This window comes from Euleptes europaea, chromosome 9, assembly GCF_029931775.1.
Source record: "Euleptes europaea isolate rEulEur1 chromosome 9, rEulEur1.hap1, whole genome shotgun sequence".
Lineage (NCBI taxonomy): Eukaryota > Metazoa > Chordata > Lepidosauria > Squamata > Sphaerodactylidae > Euleptes > Euleptes europaea.
Window position 1 is genome coordinate 89,729,621 of NC_079320.1, and position 16,573 is coordinate 89,746,193.

General features: G+C 45.7%; 2 protein-coding genes across 8 annotated transcripts in view; one reads left to right on the forward strand and one right to left on the reverse strand.

Moving 5' to 3' along the window:
* NOP14 (NOP14 nucleolar protein) overlaps positions 1–16,573 on the reverse strand; it is a 280,913-nt gene that overhangs the window by 121,485 nt on the left and 142,855 nt on the right. The window lies entirely within an intron of this gene.
* ADD1 (adducin 1) overlaps positions 1–16,573 on the forward strand; it is a 76,904-nt gene that overhangs the window by 15,621 nt on the left and 44,710 nt on the right. For all 7 annotated transcript variants that reach the window (XM_056855685.1, XM_056855679.1, XM_056855680.1 and 4 more), the window contains exon 2: positions 12,800–13,009. In XM_056855685.1, the coding sequence (XP_056711663.1) occupies positions 12,818–13,009 (192 nt within the window). In that variant the 5' untranslated portion in view covers positions 12,800–12,817. The remainder of the gene's footprint in view (positions 1–12,799; positions 13,010–16,573) is intronic.

The window sequence follows — 16,573 nt, forward strand, 5'->3', positions numbered from 1 at the left end:
ATTTATTCATCTGCTGCACTCAATTTTAGAATAGCCAACTACCAAACCTGGGTGGCTATCAGCTTTTCATGTGGGAAAAGATCTCCCTCCATTTGGATGACATCCCAGAAGAGCCCAGGAAGGCTATCCAGCAGGTGCAGTCGGAGGCCATGAACGTCCTTACAAGAGTTCGCTGCAGGGAAGCATGCTGCCGATGCTTCTACCCGAACCTTAGCTTCAGCCATTACACTGCATAGACACGCTTGGCTCCGCAACACTGTGCTTCCAGTCGAGACCAGAGCTAAAGTAGAAGACCTGCCCTTTGAGGGACAGACTATGTTTTCATCTACCACCAACGATTTTCTAAAGGAAAAGAAGGTTGACCAGCAAACAGCTAGATCCTATGGAGTGTTATCTTCCACTAGTGGGAGCAGAGACCGGTTTCCTGCACAGAGACGGCAGGGGTACTACCCCACGTACTACAGACCTCCGCAACAACAACAGCAACAACAGTATCCTCGCCAGTTTCAGCACTACCAGCCCCAAGGGAACAGGAGGAGACCTAATAACAATAATGGTGGCAAGAACCGAGCCACCTCGGGGGCCCCCACCGCAGAAAGACCAACACCACCAAGGTCGCAAATTCTGACTGTCCCAAGTCCAGGAGGGAGATCTCTTCTTCCTGGACAGGCTTCACCAGTTTAGCCCACAGTGGCAAACCATTTGCCAAGATGATTGGGTTCTTCGTATTGTTACCAATGGTTACTTCTTAGAGTTTCAAAGTTTACCCCCATTGTGCCCCCCTTCCTCGGCTATCGATAACCTGATGGAGGAAGTTGTGACTTAGTTAGAAGAGTTCCTTTCTAAAGGGGCTGTTCAGCTTGTTCCCCCTTCTTCCCAGGATTGGGGCTTTTATTCAAGATTTTTCCTTGTTGATAAAAAAGATGGAGGCCTTAGACCTACTCTGGATTTACGAGAATTGAATAAATATTTGTTTCAAAGTTCAGAATGGTTTCTCTTCCAGGTATCATGGAGTTACTGGCCCGTGAGGCCTGGTTCGTGGTGATGGATCTGAAGGATGCGTACTTCCATATCTCTATCCATCAGAACCATAGAAAATTCTTAAGGTTCAGACATGGTGCAAACATCTACCAATATGCAGCTCTGCCCTTTGGCTTAGCCACAGCCCCCCGGGTCTTCACAAAGACCATGGCCGTGGTGGTAGCACATCTGAGAACTTTGGGTTGCACCATTTTTCCTTACCTAGACGATTGGCTTATTACAGCCACGTCCCCTGATATCTTAGAGAATCACGTCAATGTGGTTCTGTCGACATGTATGCGGCTAGGCCTAGCCATAAATTGGAAAAAGTCCCACTTATTTCCTGCCCAGAGAGTCTCCTTTATTGGGGCAATTCTGGACTCCCACCAAGGCATAGGGCTGCTCCCTATAGAAAGAGCCATGGCCATTAGGAGGTCAATTCGCTCTTTTAAGAGGATGAGATGGCAATCCGTAAAATCAGTCCAAAGGTTATTGGGCCTTATGGCTTCTACTACAGCTGTGGTCCCTAAGCTGTGAGACCCTTACAGTTGTGGTTTCTGGGCTGTTTCAAGCCTACACTACACACTCCCTTCCACCATTTCTCTGTCCCTAGAGTTGTCCTTAGGTCTCTAGACTGGTGGTTAGAGGATGAGAACCTGTTCAAGGGTATTCCATTTGGGTACTGGTCCCATGATTTGGTCCTCACCACAGAGGACCCTAAATGGGTGGGGGGCACATTGTGAAGGCCACACTGTTCAGGGGTTGTGGACGTTAGAACAGTCCAAGTTACATATCAATATGCTAGAATTGATTGCTGTACGTCTAGCCCTTACCTCTCTTACAGATGTCGTTCGCGGTTTCCAGGTACTCTTACAATCGGACAACATGAGTACTGTCTTCTACGTCAACAAGCAAGGGGGCACTGGGTCCAGGTCCCTCTGTGAGGAGGCCATCAGAGTTTGGGAGGTGGCCCTCTCCAATGACGTCTTCATCAGGGCGATCCATATTGCAGGTGTATCAAACACATGGGCAGATACACTCAGCAGGGACTATGGAACCAACCACGAGTGGTCCATATAGGACAAATACCTCCTACCTGTGTTTGCAACATGGGGCTTCCCAGAAGTGGACTTATTTGCAACTCGAGAGTCCAAGAAAGCTCCAAATTTTTGTTCCCTTGCCGGGGACGATAGATTATCTCTGGGAGATGCCTTCCAGATCAGTTGGGCCGTCCGTCTCTGCTACGCCTTTCCTCCCTTCCCGCTGTTACCCAGGGTACTAGGCAAGATAGTAGCAGACAACGCCACTTGTATCCTCATTGCCCCTCGCTGGCCCAGGCAGATCTGGTACCCAAAGCTGACCAGACTCGCCGGCCCTGATGTCATCCCGCTCCCTCAGGTCCTGGACCTGCTGCTGTGGGGAGAATGGTGGCATCAAGACATACCCAGACTTCATCTGACAGCCTGGCTGATCAGGGCTCAGGAATGTCTCTGAGCAGTGAAGTTCAAGAGGCTCTGTTACAAGCTCGAAAACCCTCTACCAGGGACACCTATTCCAGAAAATGGGTGCAGTTTGAAAGTTGGGTCTCAGAGAAAGGTGTATCTCCTTTCACTTATCCCCTGGCTGTAATTCTTGAATATTTGCTTACATTAGCACGCAGGGGCCTAGCAGTATCTTCAGTCAAGGTGTTTCTGGCCGCAATTTCCGCTCACCATGACCCAGTTGAGGGGTCTACAGTTTTCTCTCATCCCCTCTCAAAAAATTTTATGAAGGGATTGTTGAATTTTTTTCCCCCAATACCTGTTCTAGTGCCCCAGTGGTCCCTCCAATTGGTCCTCCTTAAGCTCACAGGGCCTCCTTTGAACCTATAAGTGGGTGCCCTCTCTCCTTTTTATCTAAGAAGGTGGCCTTCCTTGTAGCCATTACTTCTACGAGACGGGTTTGTGAACTAGCTGCCCTACAATCCGATCCTCCCTTTCTAAAGGTTTTTCAGGAAAGAGTGGTGCTTCATCCTAGTTTGGACTTTTTACCAAAGGTGGTTTCCCGGTTCCACTTGGCTCAATCAGTTACCATGCCAGTGTTTTTTCCAAACACTTCCTCCATTGCAGAAAGAGCTTTCCACACCTTGGATGTAAAGAGGGCAATTCTTTATTATTTGGATAGAACCAAACACTTTAGAGTGGATAAGTCTCTGTTCATCTGTTATGCTGGTCCGAAAAAGGGTAAGGCTGCTTCTTCCCAGACAGTATCTAGGTGGGTCGTGGCTGCTATCCGGTCGGCATACTCAGCTGCTGGTGAGTGTCCATTGGTCATCAAGGCACATTCCACAAGAGCCAAGAGTGCATCGGCTGCCTTCCACAGAAAGGTCCCTCTTCTGGACATTTGCAAGGCAGCGACCTGGTCAGCTGGTGACACGTTTGTTCACCATTATGCTTTGGACCTGCAAGCGAGAAAGGAGGCTGATGTCGGAAAGGCAGTGCTTCAGTCACTCTTCCAATAGTTCGCCTCCCTACCTCCTACATTGTGAGTAGCTCGCTAAAATCCCATATGTGGGGCTGCACAGAAGACTGACAATGAAAACAGAGTTGCACTTACCAGTAACTTGTTCATTGAAGTCTTCGTGCAGACACACATCCCTCCCTCCATCCCCGCTGTGGCTCACTATTGTCTTTTATCTCTTAACATAGGAGTTCACGGTGGCTTACAAGAACTGAGGGAGGAGGGGGTGCCCCTCCCATTGGGTCACGTGGTGGTTTGAGCGGGAACAAGCCGCCGCTCTTTCTCCCGAGGGGAGGCGCACCCCCTCTGTATCTAGGAGACTATGAAAAGCTTCCACCGAAGACTGGCATGCGCCTGTGCAGTCCCCCCATATGTGTGTCTGCACGAAGACTTCAATGAACAACAGTTACTGGTAAGTGCAACTCTGTTTTCTTCCTCCCAGCCCTAGCTAATAAGAACATAAGAAAAGCCCTGCTGGATCAGACCAAGGCCCATCAAGCCCAGCAGTCTGTTCACACTGTGGCCAACCAGGTGCCTCCAGGAAGCCCACAAACAAGATGGCTGCAGCAGCATTATCCTGCCTGTGTTCCATGGGACCTAATATAATAAGCCTGCTCCTCTGATCCTGGAGGGAATAGGTGTGCATCATGACTAGTATCCATTTTAACTAGTAGCCATGAATACCTCTTTCCTCCATGAACATGTCCACTCCCCTCTTAAAGCCTTCCAAGTTGGTAGCCATCACCACATCCTGGGGCAGGGAGTTCCACAATTCAACTATGTATTGTGTGAAGAAATACTTCCTTTTATCTGTTTTGAATCTCTCACCTTCCAGCTTCAGCAGATGATCTCATGTTCTAGTATTATGAGAGAGGGAGAAAAGCTTCCTGTCCACTTTCTCCAAACCATGCATAATTTTATAGACCTCCATCATGTCTCCCCTCAGCCGCCTTCTTTCCAAGCTAAACAGCCCTAAGCTTAATCTCTCTAACTCGCTAGGTGTTTGGTATCCCTGCATGAATGAGCAGCCAGGTATATAACTAGGCTCAGTTCAGGGTATTAGCTATCCCATACAAATTCCTTCATGACCTTGGTCCCTCCTATCCGCAAGGCTGCCTCTCTCCCTATACTCTGCCATGAAACGCTCACCTCAGCAGGGCCTTTTGCAGGGGCCAGCCAGCAAATGGGCAAAATCAATAATCGCCTGCGCGTGTACATTTTCTGTTGTGGCCCCCACTTTATGGAATGGCCTAGCTGACATGGTTAGGAAAGCTCCTGCAAACACAGGTAATAGGGTTGTACTATAATGAAATGGTTCAGAAAGATGTTTTGGTAAAGGGTTAGGAACTATGGCCTGTACTACTGCTGTCTTCTGTCTGTTGCAATAAGTATCCTCCTGTGTAATTTCTGCTTTGCTTAACGTGTCATGTTTATGTGCTTATGGATGGTTTCAGCTCTGTTTCAGATTTTTGCTTGTTTTCAGATTTGTGTAATCCAAACCCTATTTCATTATTTATTGGATGTCCTATCTTGTTGACTGTTTTTTACTTATGTAATCTGTCTTGAGTTTCAGTGAGAAAAACGCTATAAAGGACATAAATACAAATAAATGGGTAAGAGTTTAATTGCAGTCGGGAATCTTTATTAACTAGAATATATCCTCTACTGGCTAAGAGCACAGAGCCCTAGGAGTAAGAACATGAGAAGAGCCCTGCTGGATCAGACCAGTGAGGGTCCCTCTGGTCCAGCATCCTGTCTCTCACTGTGGCCAACCATTTCCTCTGGAGGGCCAACCACAGGGCATAGAGGCCGAGGCCTTCCCCTGTACTTTTGGTGCAAGTCCACCACTGATGAAAAAAGGTTCCTACGGTGTCTGAGCACTTCCAACAGTTGGCTTGGTCTACTTTATATATTTTTTCCAGATCTTTTGGAGATATCACCTGGAAAACATCTTATACCAGTTTTCTCTAATGGATTGGGAAGATGAGAATTTTATTTCTTTTGCCCATAATACTTCCCATTGTTAGTTTTGTGTTTTTATTGAACCATTTTTATTGAACCGTTTTATAATTTTAATTGGTTTTAATTGTTTAGATGTTCTGATGTTTCTATGTGGACTGCTTTGGGAACCCTGATTGGGTGGAAAGGTGGCATTAAAATGTTTTAAATAAATATAGAATCACAGAGTTGGAAGGGACCACCAGGGTCATGTAGCCCAACCCCCTGCACAATGCAAGAAATTCACAACTACCCCCCCCACACTCCCAGTGACTCCTACTCCATGCCCAGAATATGGCCAAGATGCCCTCACTCTCATGATCTGCCTAAGGTCATAGGATCAGCATTGCTGACAGATGGCCATCTAACCTCTTCTCAAAAACCTCCAGGGAAGGAGAGCTTACCACCTCCCGAGGAAGCCTGTTCCACTGAGGAACTGCTCTAACTTAGAAAATATCCTACCTCACATATAGAAATTTGAAGTTCAGAGCTAGTTTTACTAGCTTTCTTAAACTTTTGCAGGCTATTAAGTGATATAGCTAAGAAACCAAATGGGCAAATCAAGTTTCAAACTTGCCTGCTGCTTAAACTATGGTGTGAAAATAACACCTGCATCAGACAACTTTTGGTAACCTAGGTACTGATCATATATATTATTGTTGTTTTGTTCTTGTGGGAGAGCCACTTATTTTAATATATATATATATGTATACAGCTTTAACACTTTCCGTAGAAAGCAAATAATTAATTTTATAAATAAAACTGCGATTAAAAAAACACAAATCTTTGTGTGCATTTTTAACACTGGTCTAAGTAATGGATATTCCAATTCAAAGATAAACAGGTATCCTGTGACACCTAAAAGACTTAACGAACATTTATTTCAGTGTACACTACATTTCACTCATAGCATCTGAAGTAGACTAGCCCATAAAAGCTTATGCTGGATTAAAATGTTGGATAATAGAATGTGAATCTAGTGTGGCACCTTAAAGTGTTGCCTCAGATTAGCATGCTGGTTCCAATTCAGTAATGCATGAGAATAATAAACCCATAACTGAGCTCATCTATTTATTGACCATTGGGTTGGTAGTCTGAAACCCTAGTTTAAAAGGTATCTGAAATCCATTGACCAGTTCTCAAACAGCACTTAATTGTGAGAAGAGAATTGTTCTAGAAATGGCTGGCATGATCTTCTCCCTGGCAGTCAGCCGCTCTGTCATTAGCCTTTGGGGGATTAGACCACTGCAACAGAGACAGTTTGCTCCTGGTGTATGGCTGGGTGAGCAAAAGATTATGGGTTATGAACAAAAAGAGGATGGGTTAGTGGGGTTAATCAAGACATGAGCTAGGCAGGAAACCTCATGTCACATGTTGCTATTGATGCCTGCATTATAGTGTTCATTTGCTTACTTACAGCCTCCCCATGGCCCAGTGTCCTTCAGTTTAGATTTAAAGCTGTCCACGTGATTGCTGCCATGGCTGTAGTTAGGCCAGGTAAAGCTCCCTGTGTAAAATCATGGAAGAGCTTTGATGTTTTAACCAAACACTGTTTACCTGTCTGGTAGTAGATGGGTCTGGTTCTAGCCTTGGATAAGAGGCATTGTGAAAGATAGTGTGGCCCTGTCTTTCTGTGTTGAATCACCCCATAGGCAAAAAGTACGTTGGTTCACCCTCATGCCAGGCAGCAGAAGGGCATGTGAGGGATATTAGTTCTTACTGATAGCTGTGTAAAAAAAATGCAGGCCTGAAGAAGGGGAGGAAAGAAGGAACATAAGCAACAGAGACCAAGAAACCTTCAGCAGCTGCCAGAAATGTCAAATGATACAGCCAGCATTCTAGATTAATTTCTTTATGAAGGAGAACAGTGCCTTTGGTTTTGTAGCATTCTACTTTTCAAATAAAGTCATTGTAGCATACAGCTAAAAGCCCCACCCTGAATCAAGGCCATTAGAGAAAAAGGCCTACATTTTCAGGCTAGGAACAACACTGAGCTAGACAAAAGGAAGAGAAAGTAATAAATTACAGAACAGTGTGACTCAGTTCTTTACACGCACAAAACATGCAGCTAAACAAAATGCAGATGGATCAGAGAGGAAATCATTAAATGTGGTATGGAGAAGATGATGATTGATCATTGCAGCAGTTGGAAAAACCAGGGAAAAGCCAGGTGCTACAAACAAACTGAGTGAAGCTTTGTTTGTAGCACTGAGTGAATGCAGTGGCTGTTGCAACTTTCATACAGTTAGAGGAAGTAAAAAGCATATATGGATACCTTTGTTTTTAATAGGATTAATTTAAGAACAAAAAAATGTTTCTGTTCAGTTGCCCATAAAAGATGGCTAATATTATAGAATCATAGAGTTGGAAGGGGCCATGCAGACCATCTAGTCCAACCCCCTGCTCAAAGTCAGGCTTGATAGAATCCCTAATAAAAGCAAGAAAACCATGTTTTAAAATATTGTCGAAGGCTTTCACGGTCAGAGTTCATTGGTTCTTGTAGGTTATCCGGGCTGTGTAACCGTGGTCTTGGTATTTTCTTTCCTGACGTTTCGCCCGCAGCTGTGTCAGGCATCTTCAGAAGGACACTGTCCTTCAGTGTTACTCCTCTGCAGATGCCTGCCACAGCTGCGGGCGAAACGTCAGGAAAGAAAATACCAAGACCACGGTTACACAGCCCGGATAACCTACAAGAACCATGTTTTAAAAGTTCCTATCTTAATAGAAGGTAGTGAAAAGTTCAAATTTACAATCGTTATCAAACCCAAACATACTGCTTTAACAAAATGCACAATTTAGAACTTGTGCTGTTTGGTGTATTTTCTGTAACAAAAACCTTAGTTCAGAACAAACACTGGTGGAGACACGCCCAGTGCTTCAGAGAGTGAAGTGCAAACGTCTGCACTGTGTGACAGTTTGGGCAGAAGCTGTTTTGTGTAGTCAAATATAGTTAGCTGCATATTTGGATATCAAGTTAAACTTTATAATACTGAAAGTACTCAATTCTTCAGTACTGGATTCATCATAAGCATTAGTGCAAATTGTGAACGATAATCTCATTTTCACATATCCTTGAAAATTATACGTGTGTGTGTGTGAGAGAGAGAGAGAGAGAGAGAGAAGTGCCATCAAGTCACAGCCAATACATATCCTTGAAAATATACGTGTTTGTGTGTGTGTGTGAGAAAGAGAAGTGCCATCAAGTCGCAGCCAACGTATGGTGACCCTTTGGGGTTTTCAAGGCAAGAGACAGCACAGGTGGTTTGCCATTGCCTGCCTCTGCATAACAGCCCTAGAATTCTTTGGTAGCCTCCCATCCATATACTAACTAGGGTCAACCTTGTTTAGCTTCCGAGATCTGATCAGATGGTATCAGGCTGGCTTGGGCCAACCTGGTCAGGTGTCTCTAGTATACACAGAAAAATTGGAAACTCCAGAGAGCGCTAAAAAGAACTGTGAAAGTTGTTCTTTTGGAATTAAATAGTTTGAGACAAGGTTTTGCTAACTCAAAATGTAGAATAAAGTTTTTAATGTAAAACAATTTACAGAGTTGGATAAAGAAATAATTCTCTAGGTAAAGAGTTAAATAATGCTTGTCTTTATGCTTTCATTCACCACTGTCATTTCCTCTGTGTGCACCCCTGCCGCCTTCCAGTGCAGCTCAGAGCCCCACAACGGATATGGGCCGTTCAGTTTATTTCGACACATAATCAGCTTGAAAAGTATAAATAAAAGTATGAATAAAAACCATAAAAGCTACCACATACAATACCAAGAACCACAAAAAAGACGTGTGCCATCCAATATTTCAAAATTCGTACACACATTTCACAATAGAGGGGGTCAGTTGTTTGAAGACTCAGCCATCTGCTTTTGTATTGTGCATGCCATTATAAGGAATAATGCGATGATATCTATCTGCCTTCCAGAAAAGCTTAAGGCCGAGCATTGAAACGTGCCAAAGTGAAGGTTCTCTGATACTTGGGAGTCTCTCAGGCAGTAAGATGGTCTGCCAGCAAAAAATTCATGGTACCCTCCTGCATACTGCTTCAAGCAGGTCCTATTGGATTGAAGATCCAGCTCCCAGATCCGTTGCTTAGTTATTTCTTTGGCTTTCTGGAAGCAGAGATGTGACCAGGGGTGTGGTCTCTACTTTCTTTCCAATATCATTTATTGGTCTTCCTGTTTTTGCCTAGTTCCTTTCATTAGCAGCCTGCTATTGTTGTCATACTGAGTAGTTCTTCTGTCTGTTTAGTCTTGTTTCTCTGGCTCTTGAAAATAGCATTAGTCTAATAAGCATTTAGATATCTTCTTGCAGCTGAGGTAGCTTTGAGGATATTTGGGATGTTTTCTCCTTATCTCTGAAAGAGTATCAAACAGCCCATGTGCATTTCCCACACATTAGAGATTGGTCAGTTGGAGCCTGACTTCCGTGCAGTTAAACCACAGCAAATTTGCTTTGGCCATTAAGCACTAAACAGAGCACAAGCTGCCCTCCCATGCCTTCCCCCCAATTAACAGCATATCTGTAACAGATTATAGTTAGGTACCTGCAACTGAAGAGGGAGGGGCTTGCTTTCTCCCTTCCGAGGGGGCCCAAATGAGCCCCGGGCTCACGAAACCTCAGAGCCTGTTATCAGTGCCGAGATTGTAGAAGGTGGCTGCTGGATTCAAGCAGCACTTGAAAATCTGCTGTCATGCCTTGAGGACAAAGTAAATTACATTATGAAAGTCCTGCTCCTCCCCACTATCAAGACAAAACTGCTCAGAATTACTACTGTCTGTGGAGGTAATAATAGAGTCCGTTGAACCTTAAAGGCTAATGGGGTGGTAATGTGGCCTAAGCTTTTGTGAGCCAGGGTCCACTTCCATGTTGAGTTGGCAAAGGTATGCGTGGCAGGTGAGGAGTATGATGGCACGAGGGGAGATGGTCCAGAGGATTACAGAGCAGACAACAGGTGACCTAGTCAGTAGGGAGGGGCCGTGACTCAGTGGCAGAGCACCTGCTTGGCATGCAGAAGGTTCCAAGTTCAATCCCCGGCATCTCCAGTTAAAGGGACTGGGCAAGTAGGTGATATGAAAGACCCCTGCCTGGAGAGCCGCTGCCGGTCTGAGTAGACCATACTGATTTTGATGGACCAAGGGTCTGATTCAGTAGAAGGCAGCTTCACATGTGAAGCGTGTGTGAAAAAGCCCAGAGTGCACGTGTCACTCCCGAACTGTGGGATGAATGAGCAAAACAGGTGTGACGAAATTGTGTATGTATTAGAGATGGGAAGGCCTTGAACCCCACCCCGAGAACTTATTTTCAGTTTTCCAGAGGAGCGCTGGAAGAAAAAAACCCACTATGAAATATTTTGTCTTTCAGAATGCGTTAAATGCTTCTTAAGGCAAGGTTTTCACTCTCAAAACATTTAGCATGAAAAAGGACTTTTTCAGTTTTTCCAGTGGAAAAATTGGAAAATTTGGGGGAGCACTGGGGGGGGGGGGAAACCCCTATGAAATATTTTCTCTCTTTAAGAGAGAAAAACCTGGTCTTACATGGCATTTCACTCATTACAAATGTACAGGATGAAAAAATCTGAGACCTTTTGGGGACTCCATAGGGACACCAGATGGGCTGTGCCCGCAAGTTCTTTCTTTGGCACCCTCTGAACATCAGCCAGCTTCCTCTTCTCACACCAATTTCTATGATGTACAGTCCCTAATACTGACTGCCAAGGAGCTGCTATGTATTTAAAGTCATTAAATCTAAAGATTGCCTAGTAATTGACTGGTCCTTTGGTCTGTGTATCTGGCAAAGTGGCTTGCATGTGCTGTGACCTTTGGCCATCTCTGTCACTGGCCTTTTTTTCCCTTTTGGGAAGGGAAAAATGCTACTATGTTTTGTTTGGGTGGGGGGGAGGTATTGTTAATATAAATTGATCTGGGAGAAGGAGGGAAATGATTTAATGATTGGAAGGCTCTGAGCAAGATACCATTTGTTGTTATGCATAATAAACATGAAAAATAATGGTCAGGAATAATGGGAATAAAGAGGCAAAGTGCTGGAAACGGAGGACAGCAAAAGAGTTAGGTTTGAGTCCAGTAGTACCGTGGAGACGAACGGACTTTCAGGGTTCAAGCTTTTTAAGTGCCCTGTCTGATGAAGGAAGCTTTAATTCTTGGAAGCACGTGCCCCGAAATTTTGGTTGGTCTCCAAGGTGCTACTGGACTTGAATTCAGCTCTTCTACTGCAGACCAACATGGCCACTCTCTGAAATTAAGGACAGTAAGAAATATTATCTCTCCCCCCCACCCCGCAATTTTCCTTGGAGGAAGGAAAGTTGGTAGGGCTGCATAGGAAGTACTGAAAGGCACGGCTTTGCATAACATTACTTGGCTTCCTGCCGGTGCGAGGGCTCTGAGGACAGCAGGGCTCCCTGCTCTGATCCCCTCAGACCACTTGGCTGGTGCCAGCTCCATTCATTTCAGTGGGGCACAACAGCCGAGTCACAGACCCATGCTGCTGCTTCTTTTTCTTAATGCCCCTGGGCTCCCTCTTGTTGTGGCAGCTTTTCCTTTAGAAGTACAGGGAACATCTGAAATAGAAAGAGTGAAGTCAGATATTGCCATGAGTGGTCAAACAGAATTGAACGAGCCATTGAATAGTATGTGAACCGTAAATGAAAGAAATCTCTATCCTTGGATTTTCCTAGGACTTGAAAAAAGTAACCTAAAGTTTCAGAGCTTTCAAAATGTCACCTATAATAGCTGCCTTTTTCAGGAGTGGTACTTGAAGATAGCAGCATGTTCAAATAATTGTGTATGACATGCTGTGACTGTGCCTGAAGACTGCTTAAAGAGCTTAGCGCATCTCAAGGTAGAGGCAGTCGAGATGCTGGCTTCTCGCACAAGCAGAAAGTGCTCGGCGCCAGAGCAGTGCGCTGTGCAGAGGAGGAGAGTGCTGTGCAAGTGGGAAGGAAAGGTGTCCTGTCCAAGGCTTTCAGCGTCTTGAAGGCAATTCTAGCAGAAAGATGGGGGTATTCATTGTTTAAATAAAAGGGAGAGTCCGTAGAGAATGGGACTTAAGAACTGCTTGGTTTTGTAAAAGTAGCTAATGTTCTCCAATCCAATTCAAGTGGAGAGAGTGGACAAACTATATGGAAGTTAAAATGTTACTAATAGAACCCAACGTTGCCAGTTCCCAGGTTGTTGTTTTGAAAAAGGGGGTGGGTCAGTAAAGTTAACTTTGGCGTATAAATCAGTTAGTAATGTATTCATTTTTTTCTTATTTCCACAGGATCACTGAAATAGTGCTATGAATGGTGAATCTGGAGTGGAGGTGGTAACTTCACCACCTCCCACAGCTCCTCATAAAGAGAGGTATTTTGATCGAGTTGATGAAAATAATCCAGAGTACTTGCGTGAGAGGAATATGGCTCCTGACCTTCGCCAGGATTTCAATATGATGGAGCAGAAGAAAAGAGTCTCCATGATTCTTCAGAGCCCGGTAAGAGCCATGGTCCAGTCTGGTTTTGCTTGGTGACTGAAGTGTAATGCAGCCTAGCCAGCAGAGTTGCATGAATTAAAAACTACCTAGCAAAAAAGTGTTTTATGAGAAAGAGCTGCATCAGGAGTGGCAAAAACCTCTCTCTGTTTGTTTGTTTTTTAATATTTTTTAAAAAATAATTTGAAAAGAAAAAGAAAAGGGGAGGGGGAAAATTAGGAAAAGATAAAAAAGAAGGATATACAATACATTCAAAATTTCTTCTTCTCCCCCCCCCCCTTCCTTGGCAACCAGAATATGTTATGGCAAACTCACTAATACATTAAAAACTGCCTATTAAAATAATGTCAGATATTTTCAGCATTTCTTGTCCTGTCTTCTTTTCTTCTCTCCTTATCTTCATTTCTTGTCTTCTTAATGCACAAACTCAGTTATAACCCAAAGTGAGTTGTGATAAACATAATAACACAGTGAGACATACCTATATATGTCTATGTCTGTTTCTTAAAACACATGTCCAAACAGGCAGCCTTAAAATGAGTGGCAGGATCCAGAGTCTTAAGGTGCATGTAAGCACTTGAATAGCCAATCCACATTTGACTTTTCCCATTGCATCTTCTTGTACTACATTGGGGGGGATGCTTTAGCAGCTCCCCTGAGTTTCAGAAGCAGGTTGGTGTCCTGCTTTTCGAAGTGTGTGTGTGTGTGGGGGGGGGTTAGGGGTGGTTTAGTACAGGGGTCGGCAAACTCATTAGTCAAAAGAGCCAAATATCAACAGTACAACGATTGAGATTTCTTTTGGCAGCCAAATTTCTTAAACTTAAACTATATAGGTAGGTACACTGTTTATTAACTTAATAAGTTAAGTCTTTAAGTCTTAATTAAACTATAGGTACACTGAATAAAACTTGATATCATACTTAATAGTGATCTTATTTATTGATAAAAATTAAATTGTAAGTCCCTTCCATTTCCCCCTCCCTGTCCAGAGTCCTCATCTGGAGGCCTCGTCTACCGCCATAAAAGCCTATTGGTAGACCTGGCCTCCAGCTGAGTCCATTGGGAGGCCAGGTCTACCCATTGGCTTTCTTGGCAGTAGACCTGGCCTCCGGAGGCCCATCGAAGCCAATTGGTAGACCTGGCCTCTGAAGGGGGACTTTTTCCCCCTCCTCGGAGTCCAGGTCTACTGACAAGAAAGCCAGTGGGTAGACATGGCCTTTGAAGAGGGAAAAAAGTAAGAAGGTATCCATAAAATTAAATCATGACAATGACTGACAAACTGTATATTTTCCCCATCTGCATTCTCAAAACTCTGCAGGGGGGTTTATTGTTGAGTTGTGCATCTGAGTGGCAAATCCAAGGCAAAACCTCCCATTCATAAATGGCCAATAACCCCCCATGCAGAGTTTTGAGAATCTGGATGGGGAAAATGTGCATGAATCAAACATGGCCAGTTCTGCTGGGGGTCCCCACTGGGGAGAAAGGGGGGTATGAATGAAGTTGATTAATGCAAGAGTATCATTGTCTACTACACTCTTCTTCCTTCATTCTGTTCTCCTTCTGTGAGATGCCTTCATTTCTCTCTCCCTGCTTCTAACCCCCCACTTATTTGTCAGTCTTGGCCACAGCTGCTTCTCATCCCTGGTTAGCAACTTAGATCGCAACCTTGAGGTGGGGGAGGAGGCGGCGTCTTTGCCTTTTGGGGGGGGAGTGGCGGCGGTAGCGACCCGGTGCCCACCTGAGAAGCTCCCGTTGACGGTGAAGCTGAAGGTGGGCTGCTGGTGGGCGCCGTCCAGGTGCTGGGTGCCATAGAGGGGCGACTGGCGGATGGGCGCCTGGGAGGTGGCCATGGCGGTGGTGTAGGTGCTGCGGAAGGCGCCGGCGGCGTCGGGCAGCTGAATGACCATCCGGGAGCCCAGGTTGTTCTGCCACGTGCCTGACAGGTCGGCCTGCTGGGGCGAGGAAGGGCACGCTCAGCCCAGGTGGGAGGGCGGCAGGTCGTCCCGGGACGGAGGCCACTGGAGATGCTCATCACCACTGCTCAGAAAGGGCGCTGGATGGGGCCGAGGGGGGGCACGAATGCCCCTGTCTGAGGGGCCCCCGCCCCAGGGGAGCCCTTCAAGGCTGCCAGCCGAGGAGAAGCGCCCATAAGCCCCATCCAGTCCCGCCCCGCGGTGGCTGGCTGGCGGGCTGCGGCGGCGGCCGCCCCTCTAACCCCCCCCCCATGCCCCCGGCCAGGCAAACCAGGCCGGTGCCGAAGAAGCGGCAACCAGGGCGGCACAGGCCCCAGCCGCCGCCGTGAAGGCACGGGCGGAAGACATCCGCCCCACCCAACAGCTGACGGGCGGGCCTGGGGCTGGAATTACAGTGCCGCACACTCGCCACCACGGGGCGAGGAGGAGACGGAGGCTTCCGCCTCCCAGCCATTTGGGGAATTTCTGGGAGGGAGATTGAGGGCGGGGGTGGGGGAGGGACCTCTCAGGCTGAGAGGATAAGAGGCCAGAGAGAAAAACCGCCATAGCCTCCCCCATCCGAGGTGGAGGGGCGGGGCAGAGCTCAGCCGACAGACAGGGGGACTTACGGGGAGACCTATGGGGGGCGGGGAGCAGCACTCAAGGGGCCAAAGAGCCGCAGTTTGCAGACCCCTGGTTTAGTAGTCCTGTGTGTATTTGACGTAGAAGCTTTCTACACAGTCTTCTGGGTGCCAACTATAATTCTTGCCCTGCAAGTAGTTTTCTGAAAGTCTTTCTTTTTGATGATGAAACAAGGATTTGAAAAATTTCAAAAGAATTTGGTTCAGATGCCATCCTGGTGTCTCATTTTCAGTTGTATTGTAATGCAGGGCTGCTTTAGACAAGACTGTTTTCCCACACAGAGATAATTTCCATGTAAGAAATTATAGGTTACACTGTAGCCTGGGACAAACACACAGCTATCTCTTTTATGTGGCAGAAAAACAGAATTGGTGGTTCTTCTTTTTTTTTTTAGTTGGTTTTTACATACCGGCTTTTTCTACCACTTAGGGGAGACTCAAACCGGCTTACAATCACCTTCCCTTCCCCTCCCCACAACAGACACCCTGTGAGGGAGGTGGGGCTGAGAGAGCTCTTAAGACAGCTGTGACTAGACCAAGGTCACCCAGCTGGCTTTGTGTGTAGGATTGGAAAAACAAATCCAGTTCACCAGATTAGCCTCCGCCGCTCATGTGGAGGAGTGGGGAATCAAACCCTGTTCTCCTGATCAGACTCCACCACTCCAAACCACCGCTCTTAACCACTACACCACGCTGGTGTTCTTGACAAACACATGCTTGGCCAGATTTAAAAAAAATAAGGTTGCTGCATGCTAATTAACGTTTATGATTTTGCTTTATATAAGTGATCTGTGAAGGAAAATCACTTTTGTATGAAGTAGTCCTCAGTGGTGTCACATTGTTTCTGTTCCTCATTTTACTTTCCTTTGCTGTCTTACAAGCCAGTAAAACATACTCTCGTCCCTACAAAATAATTGCTTACCAGGCACAATGTTGCTTATGTAAATCAATGAGGAGTTTACTTTTCTGCCTGT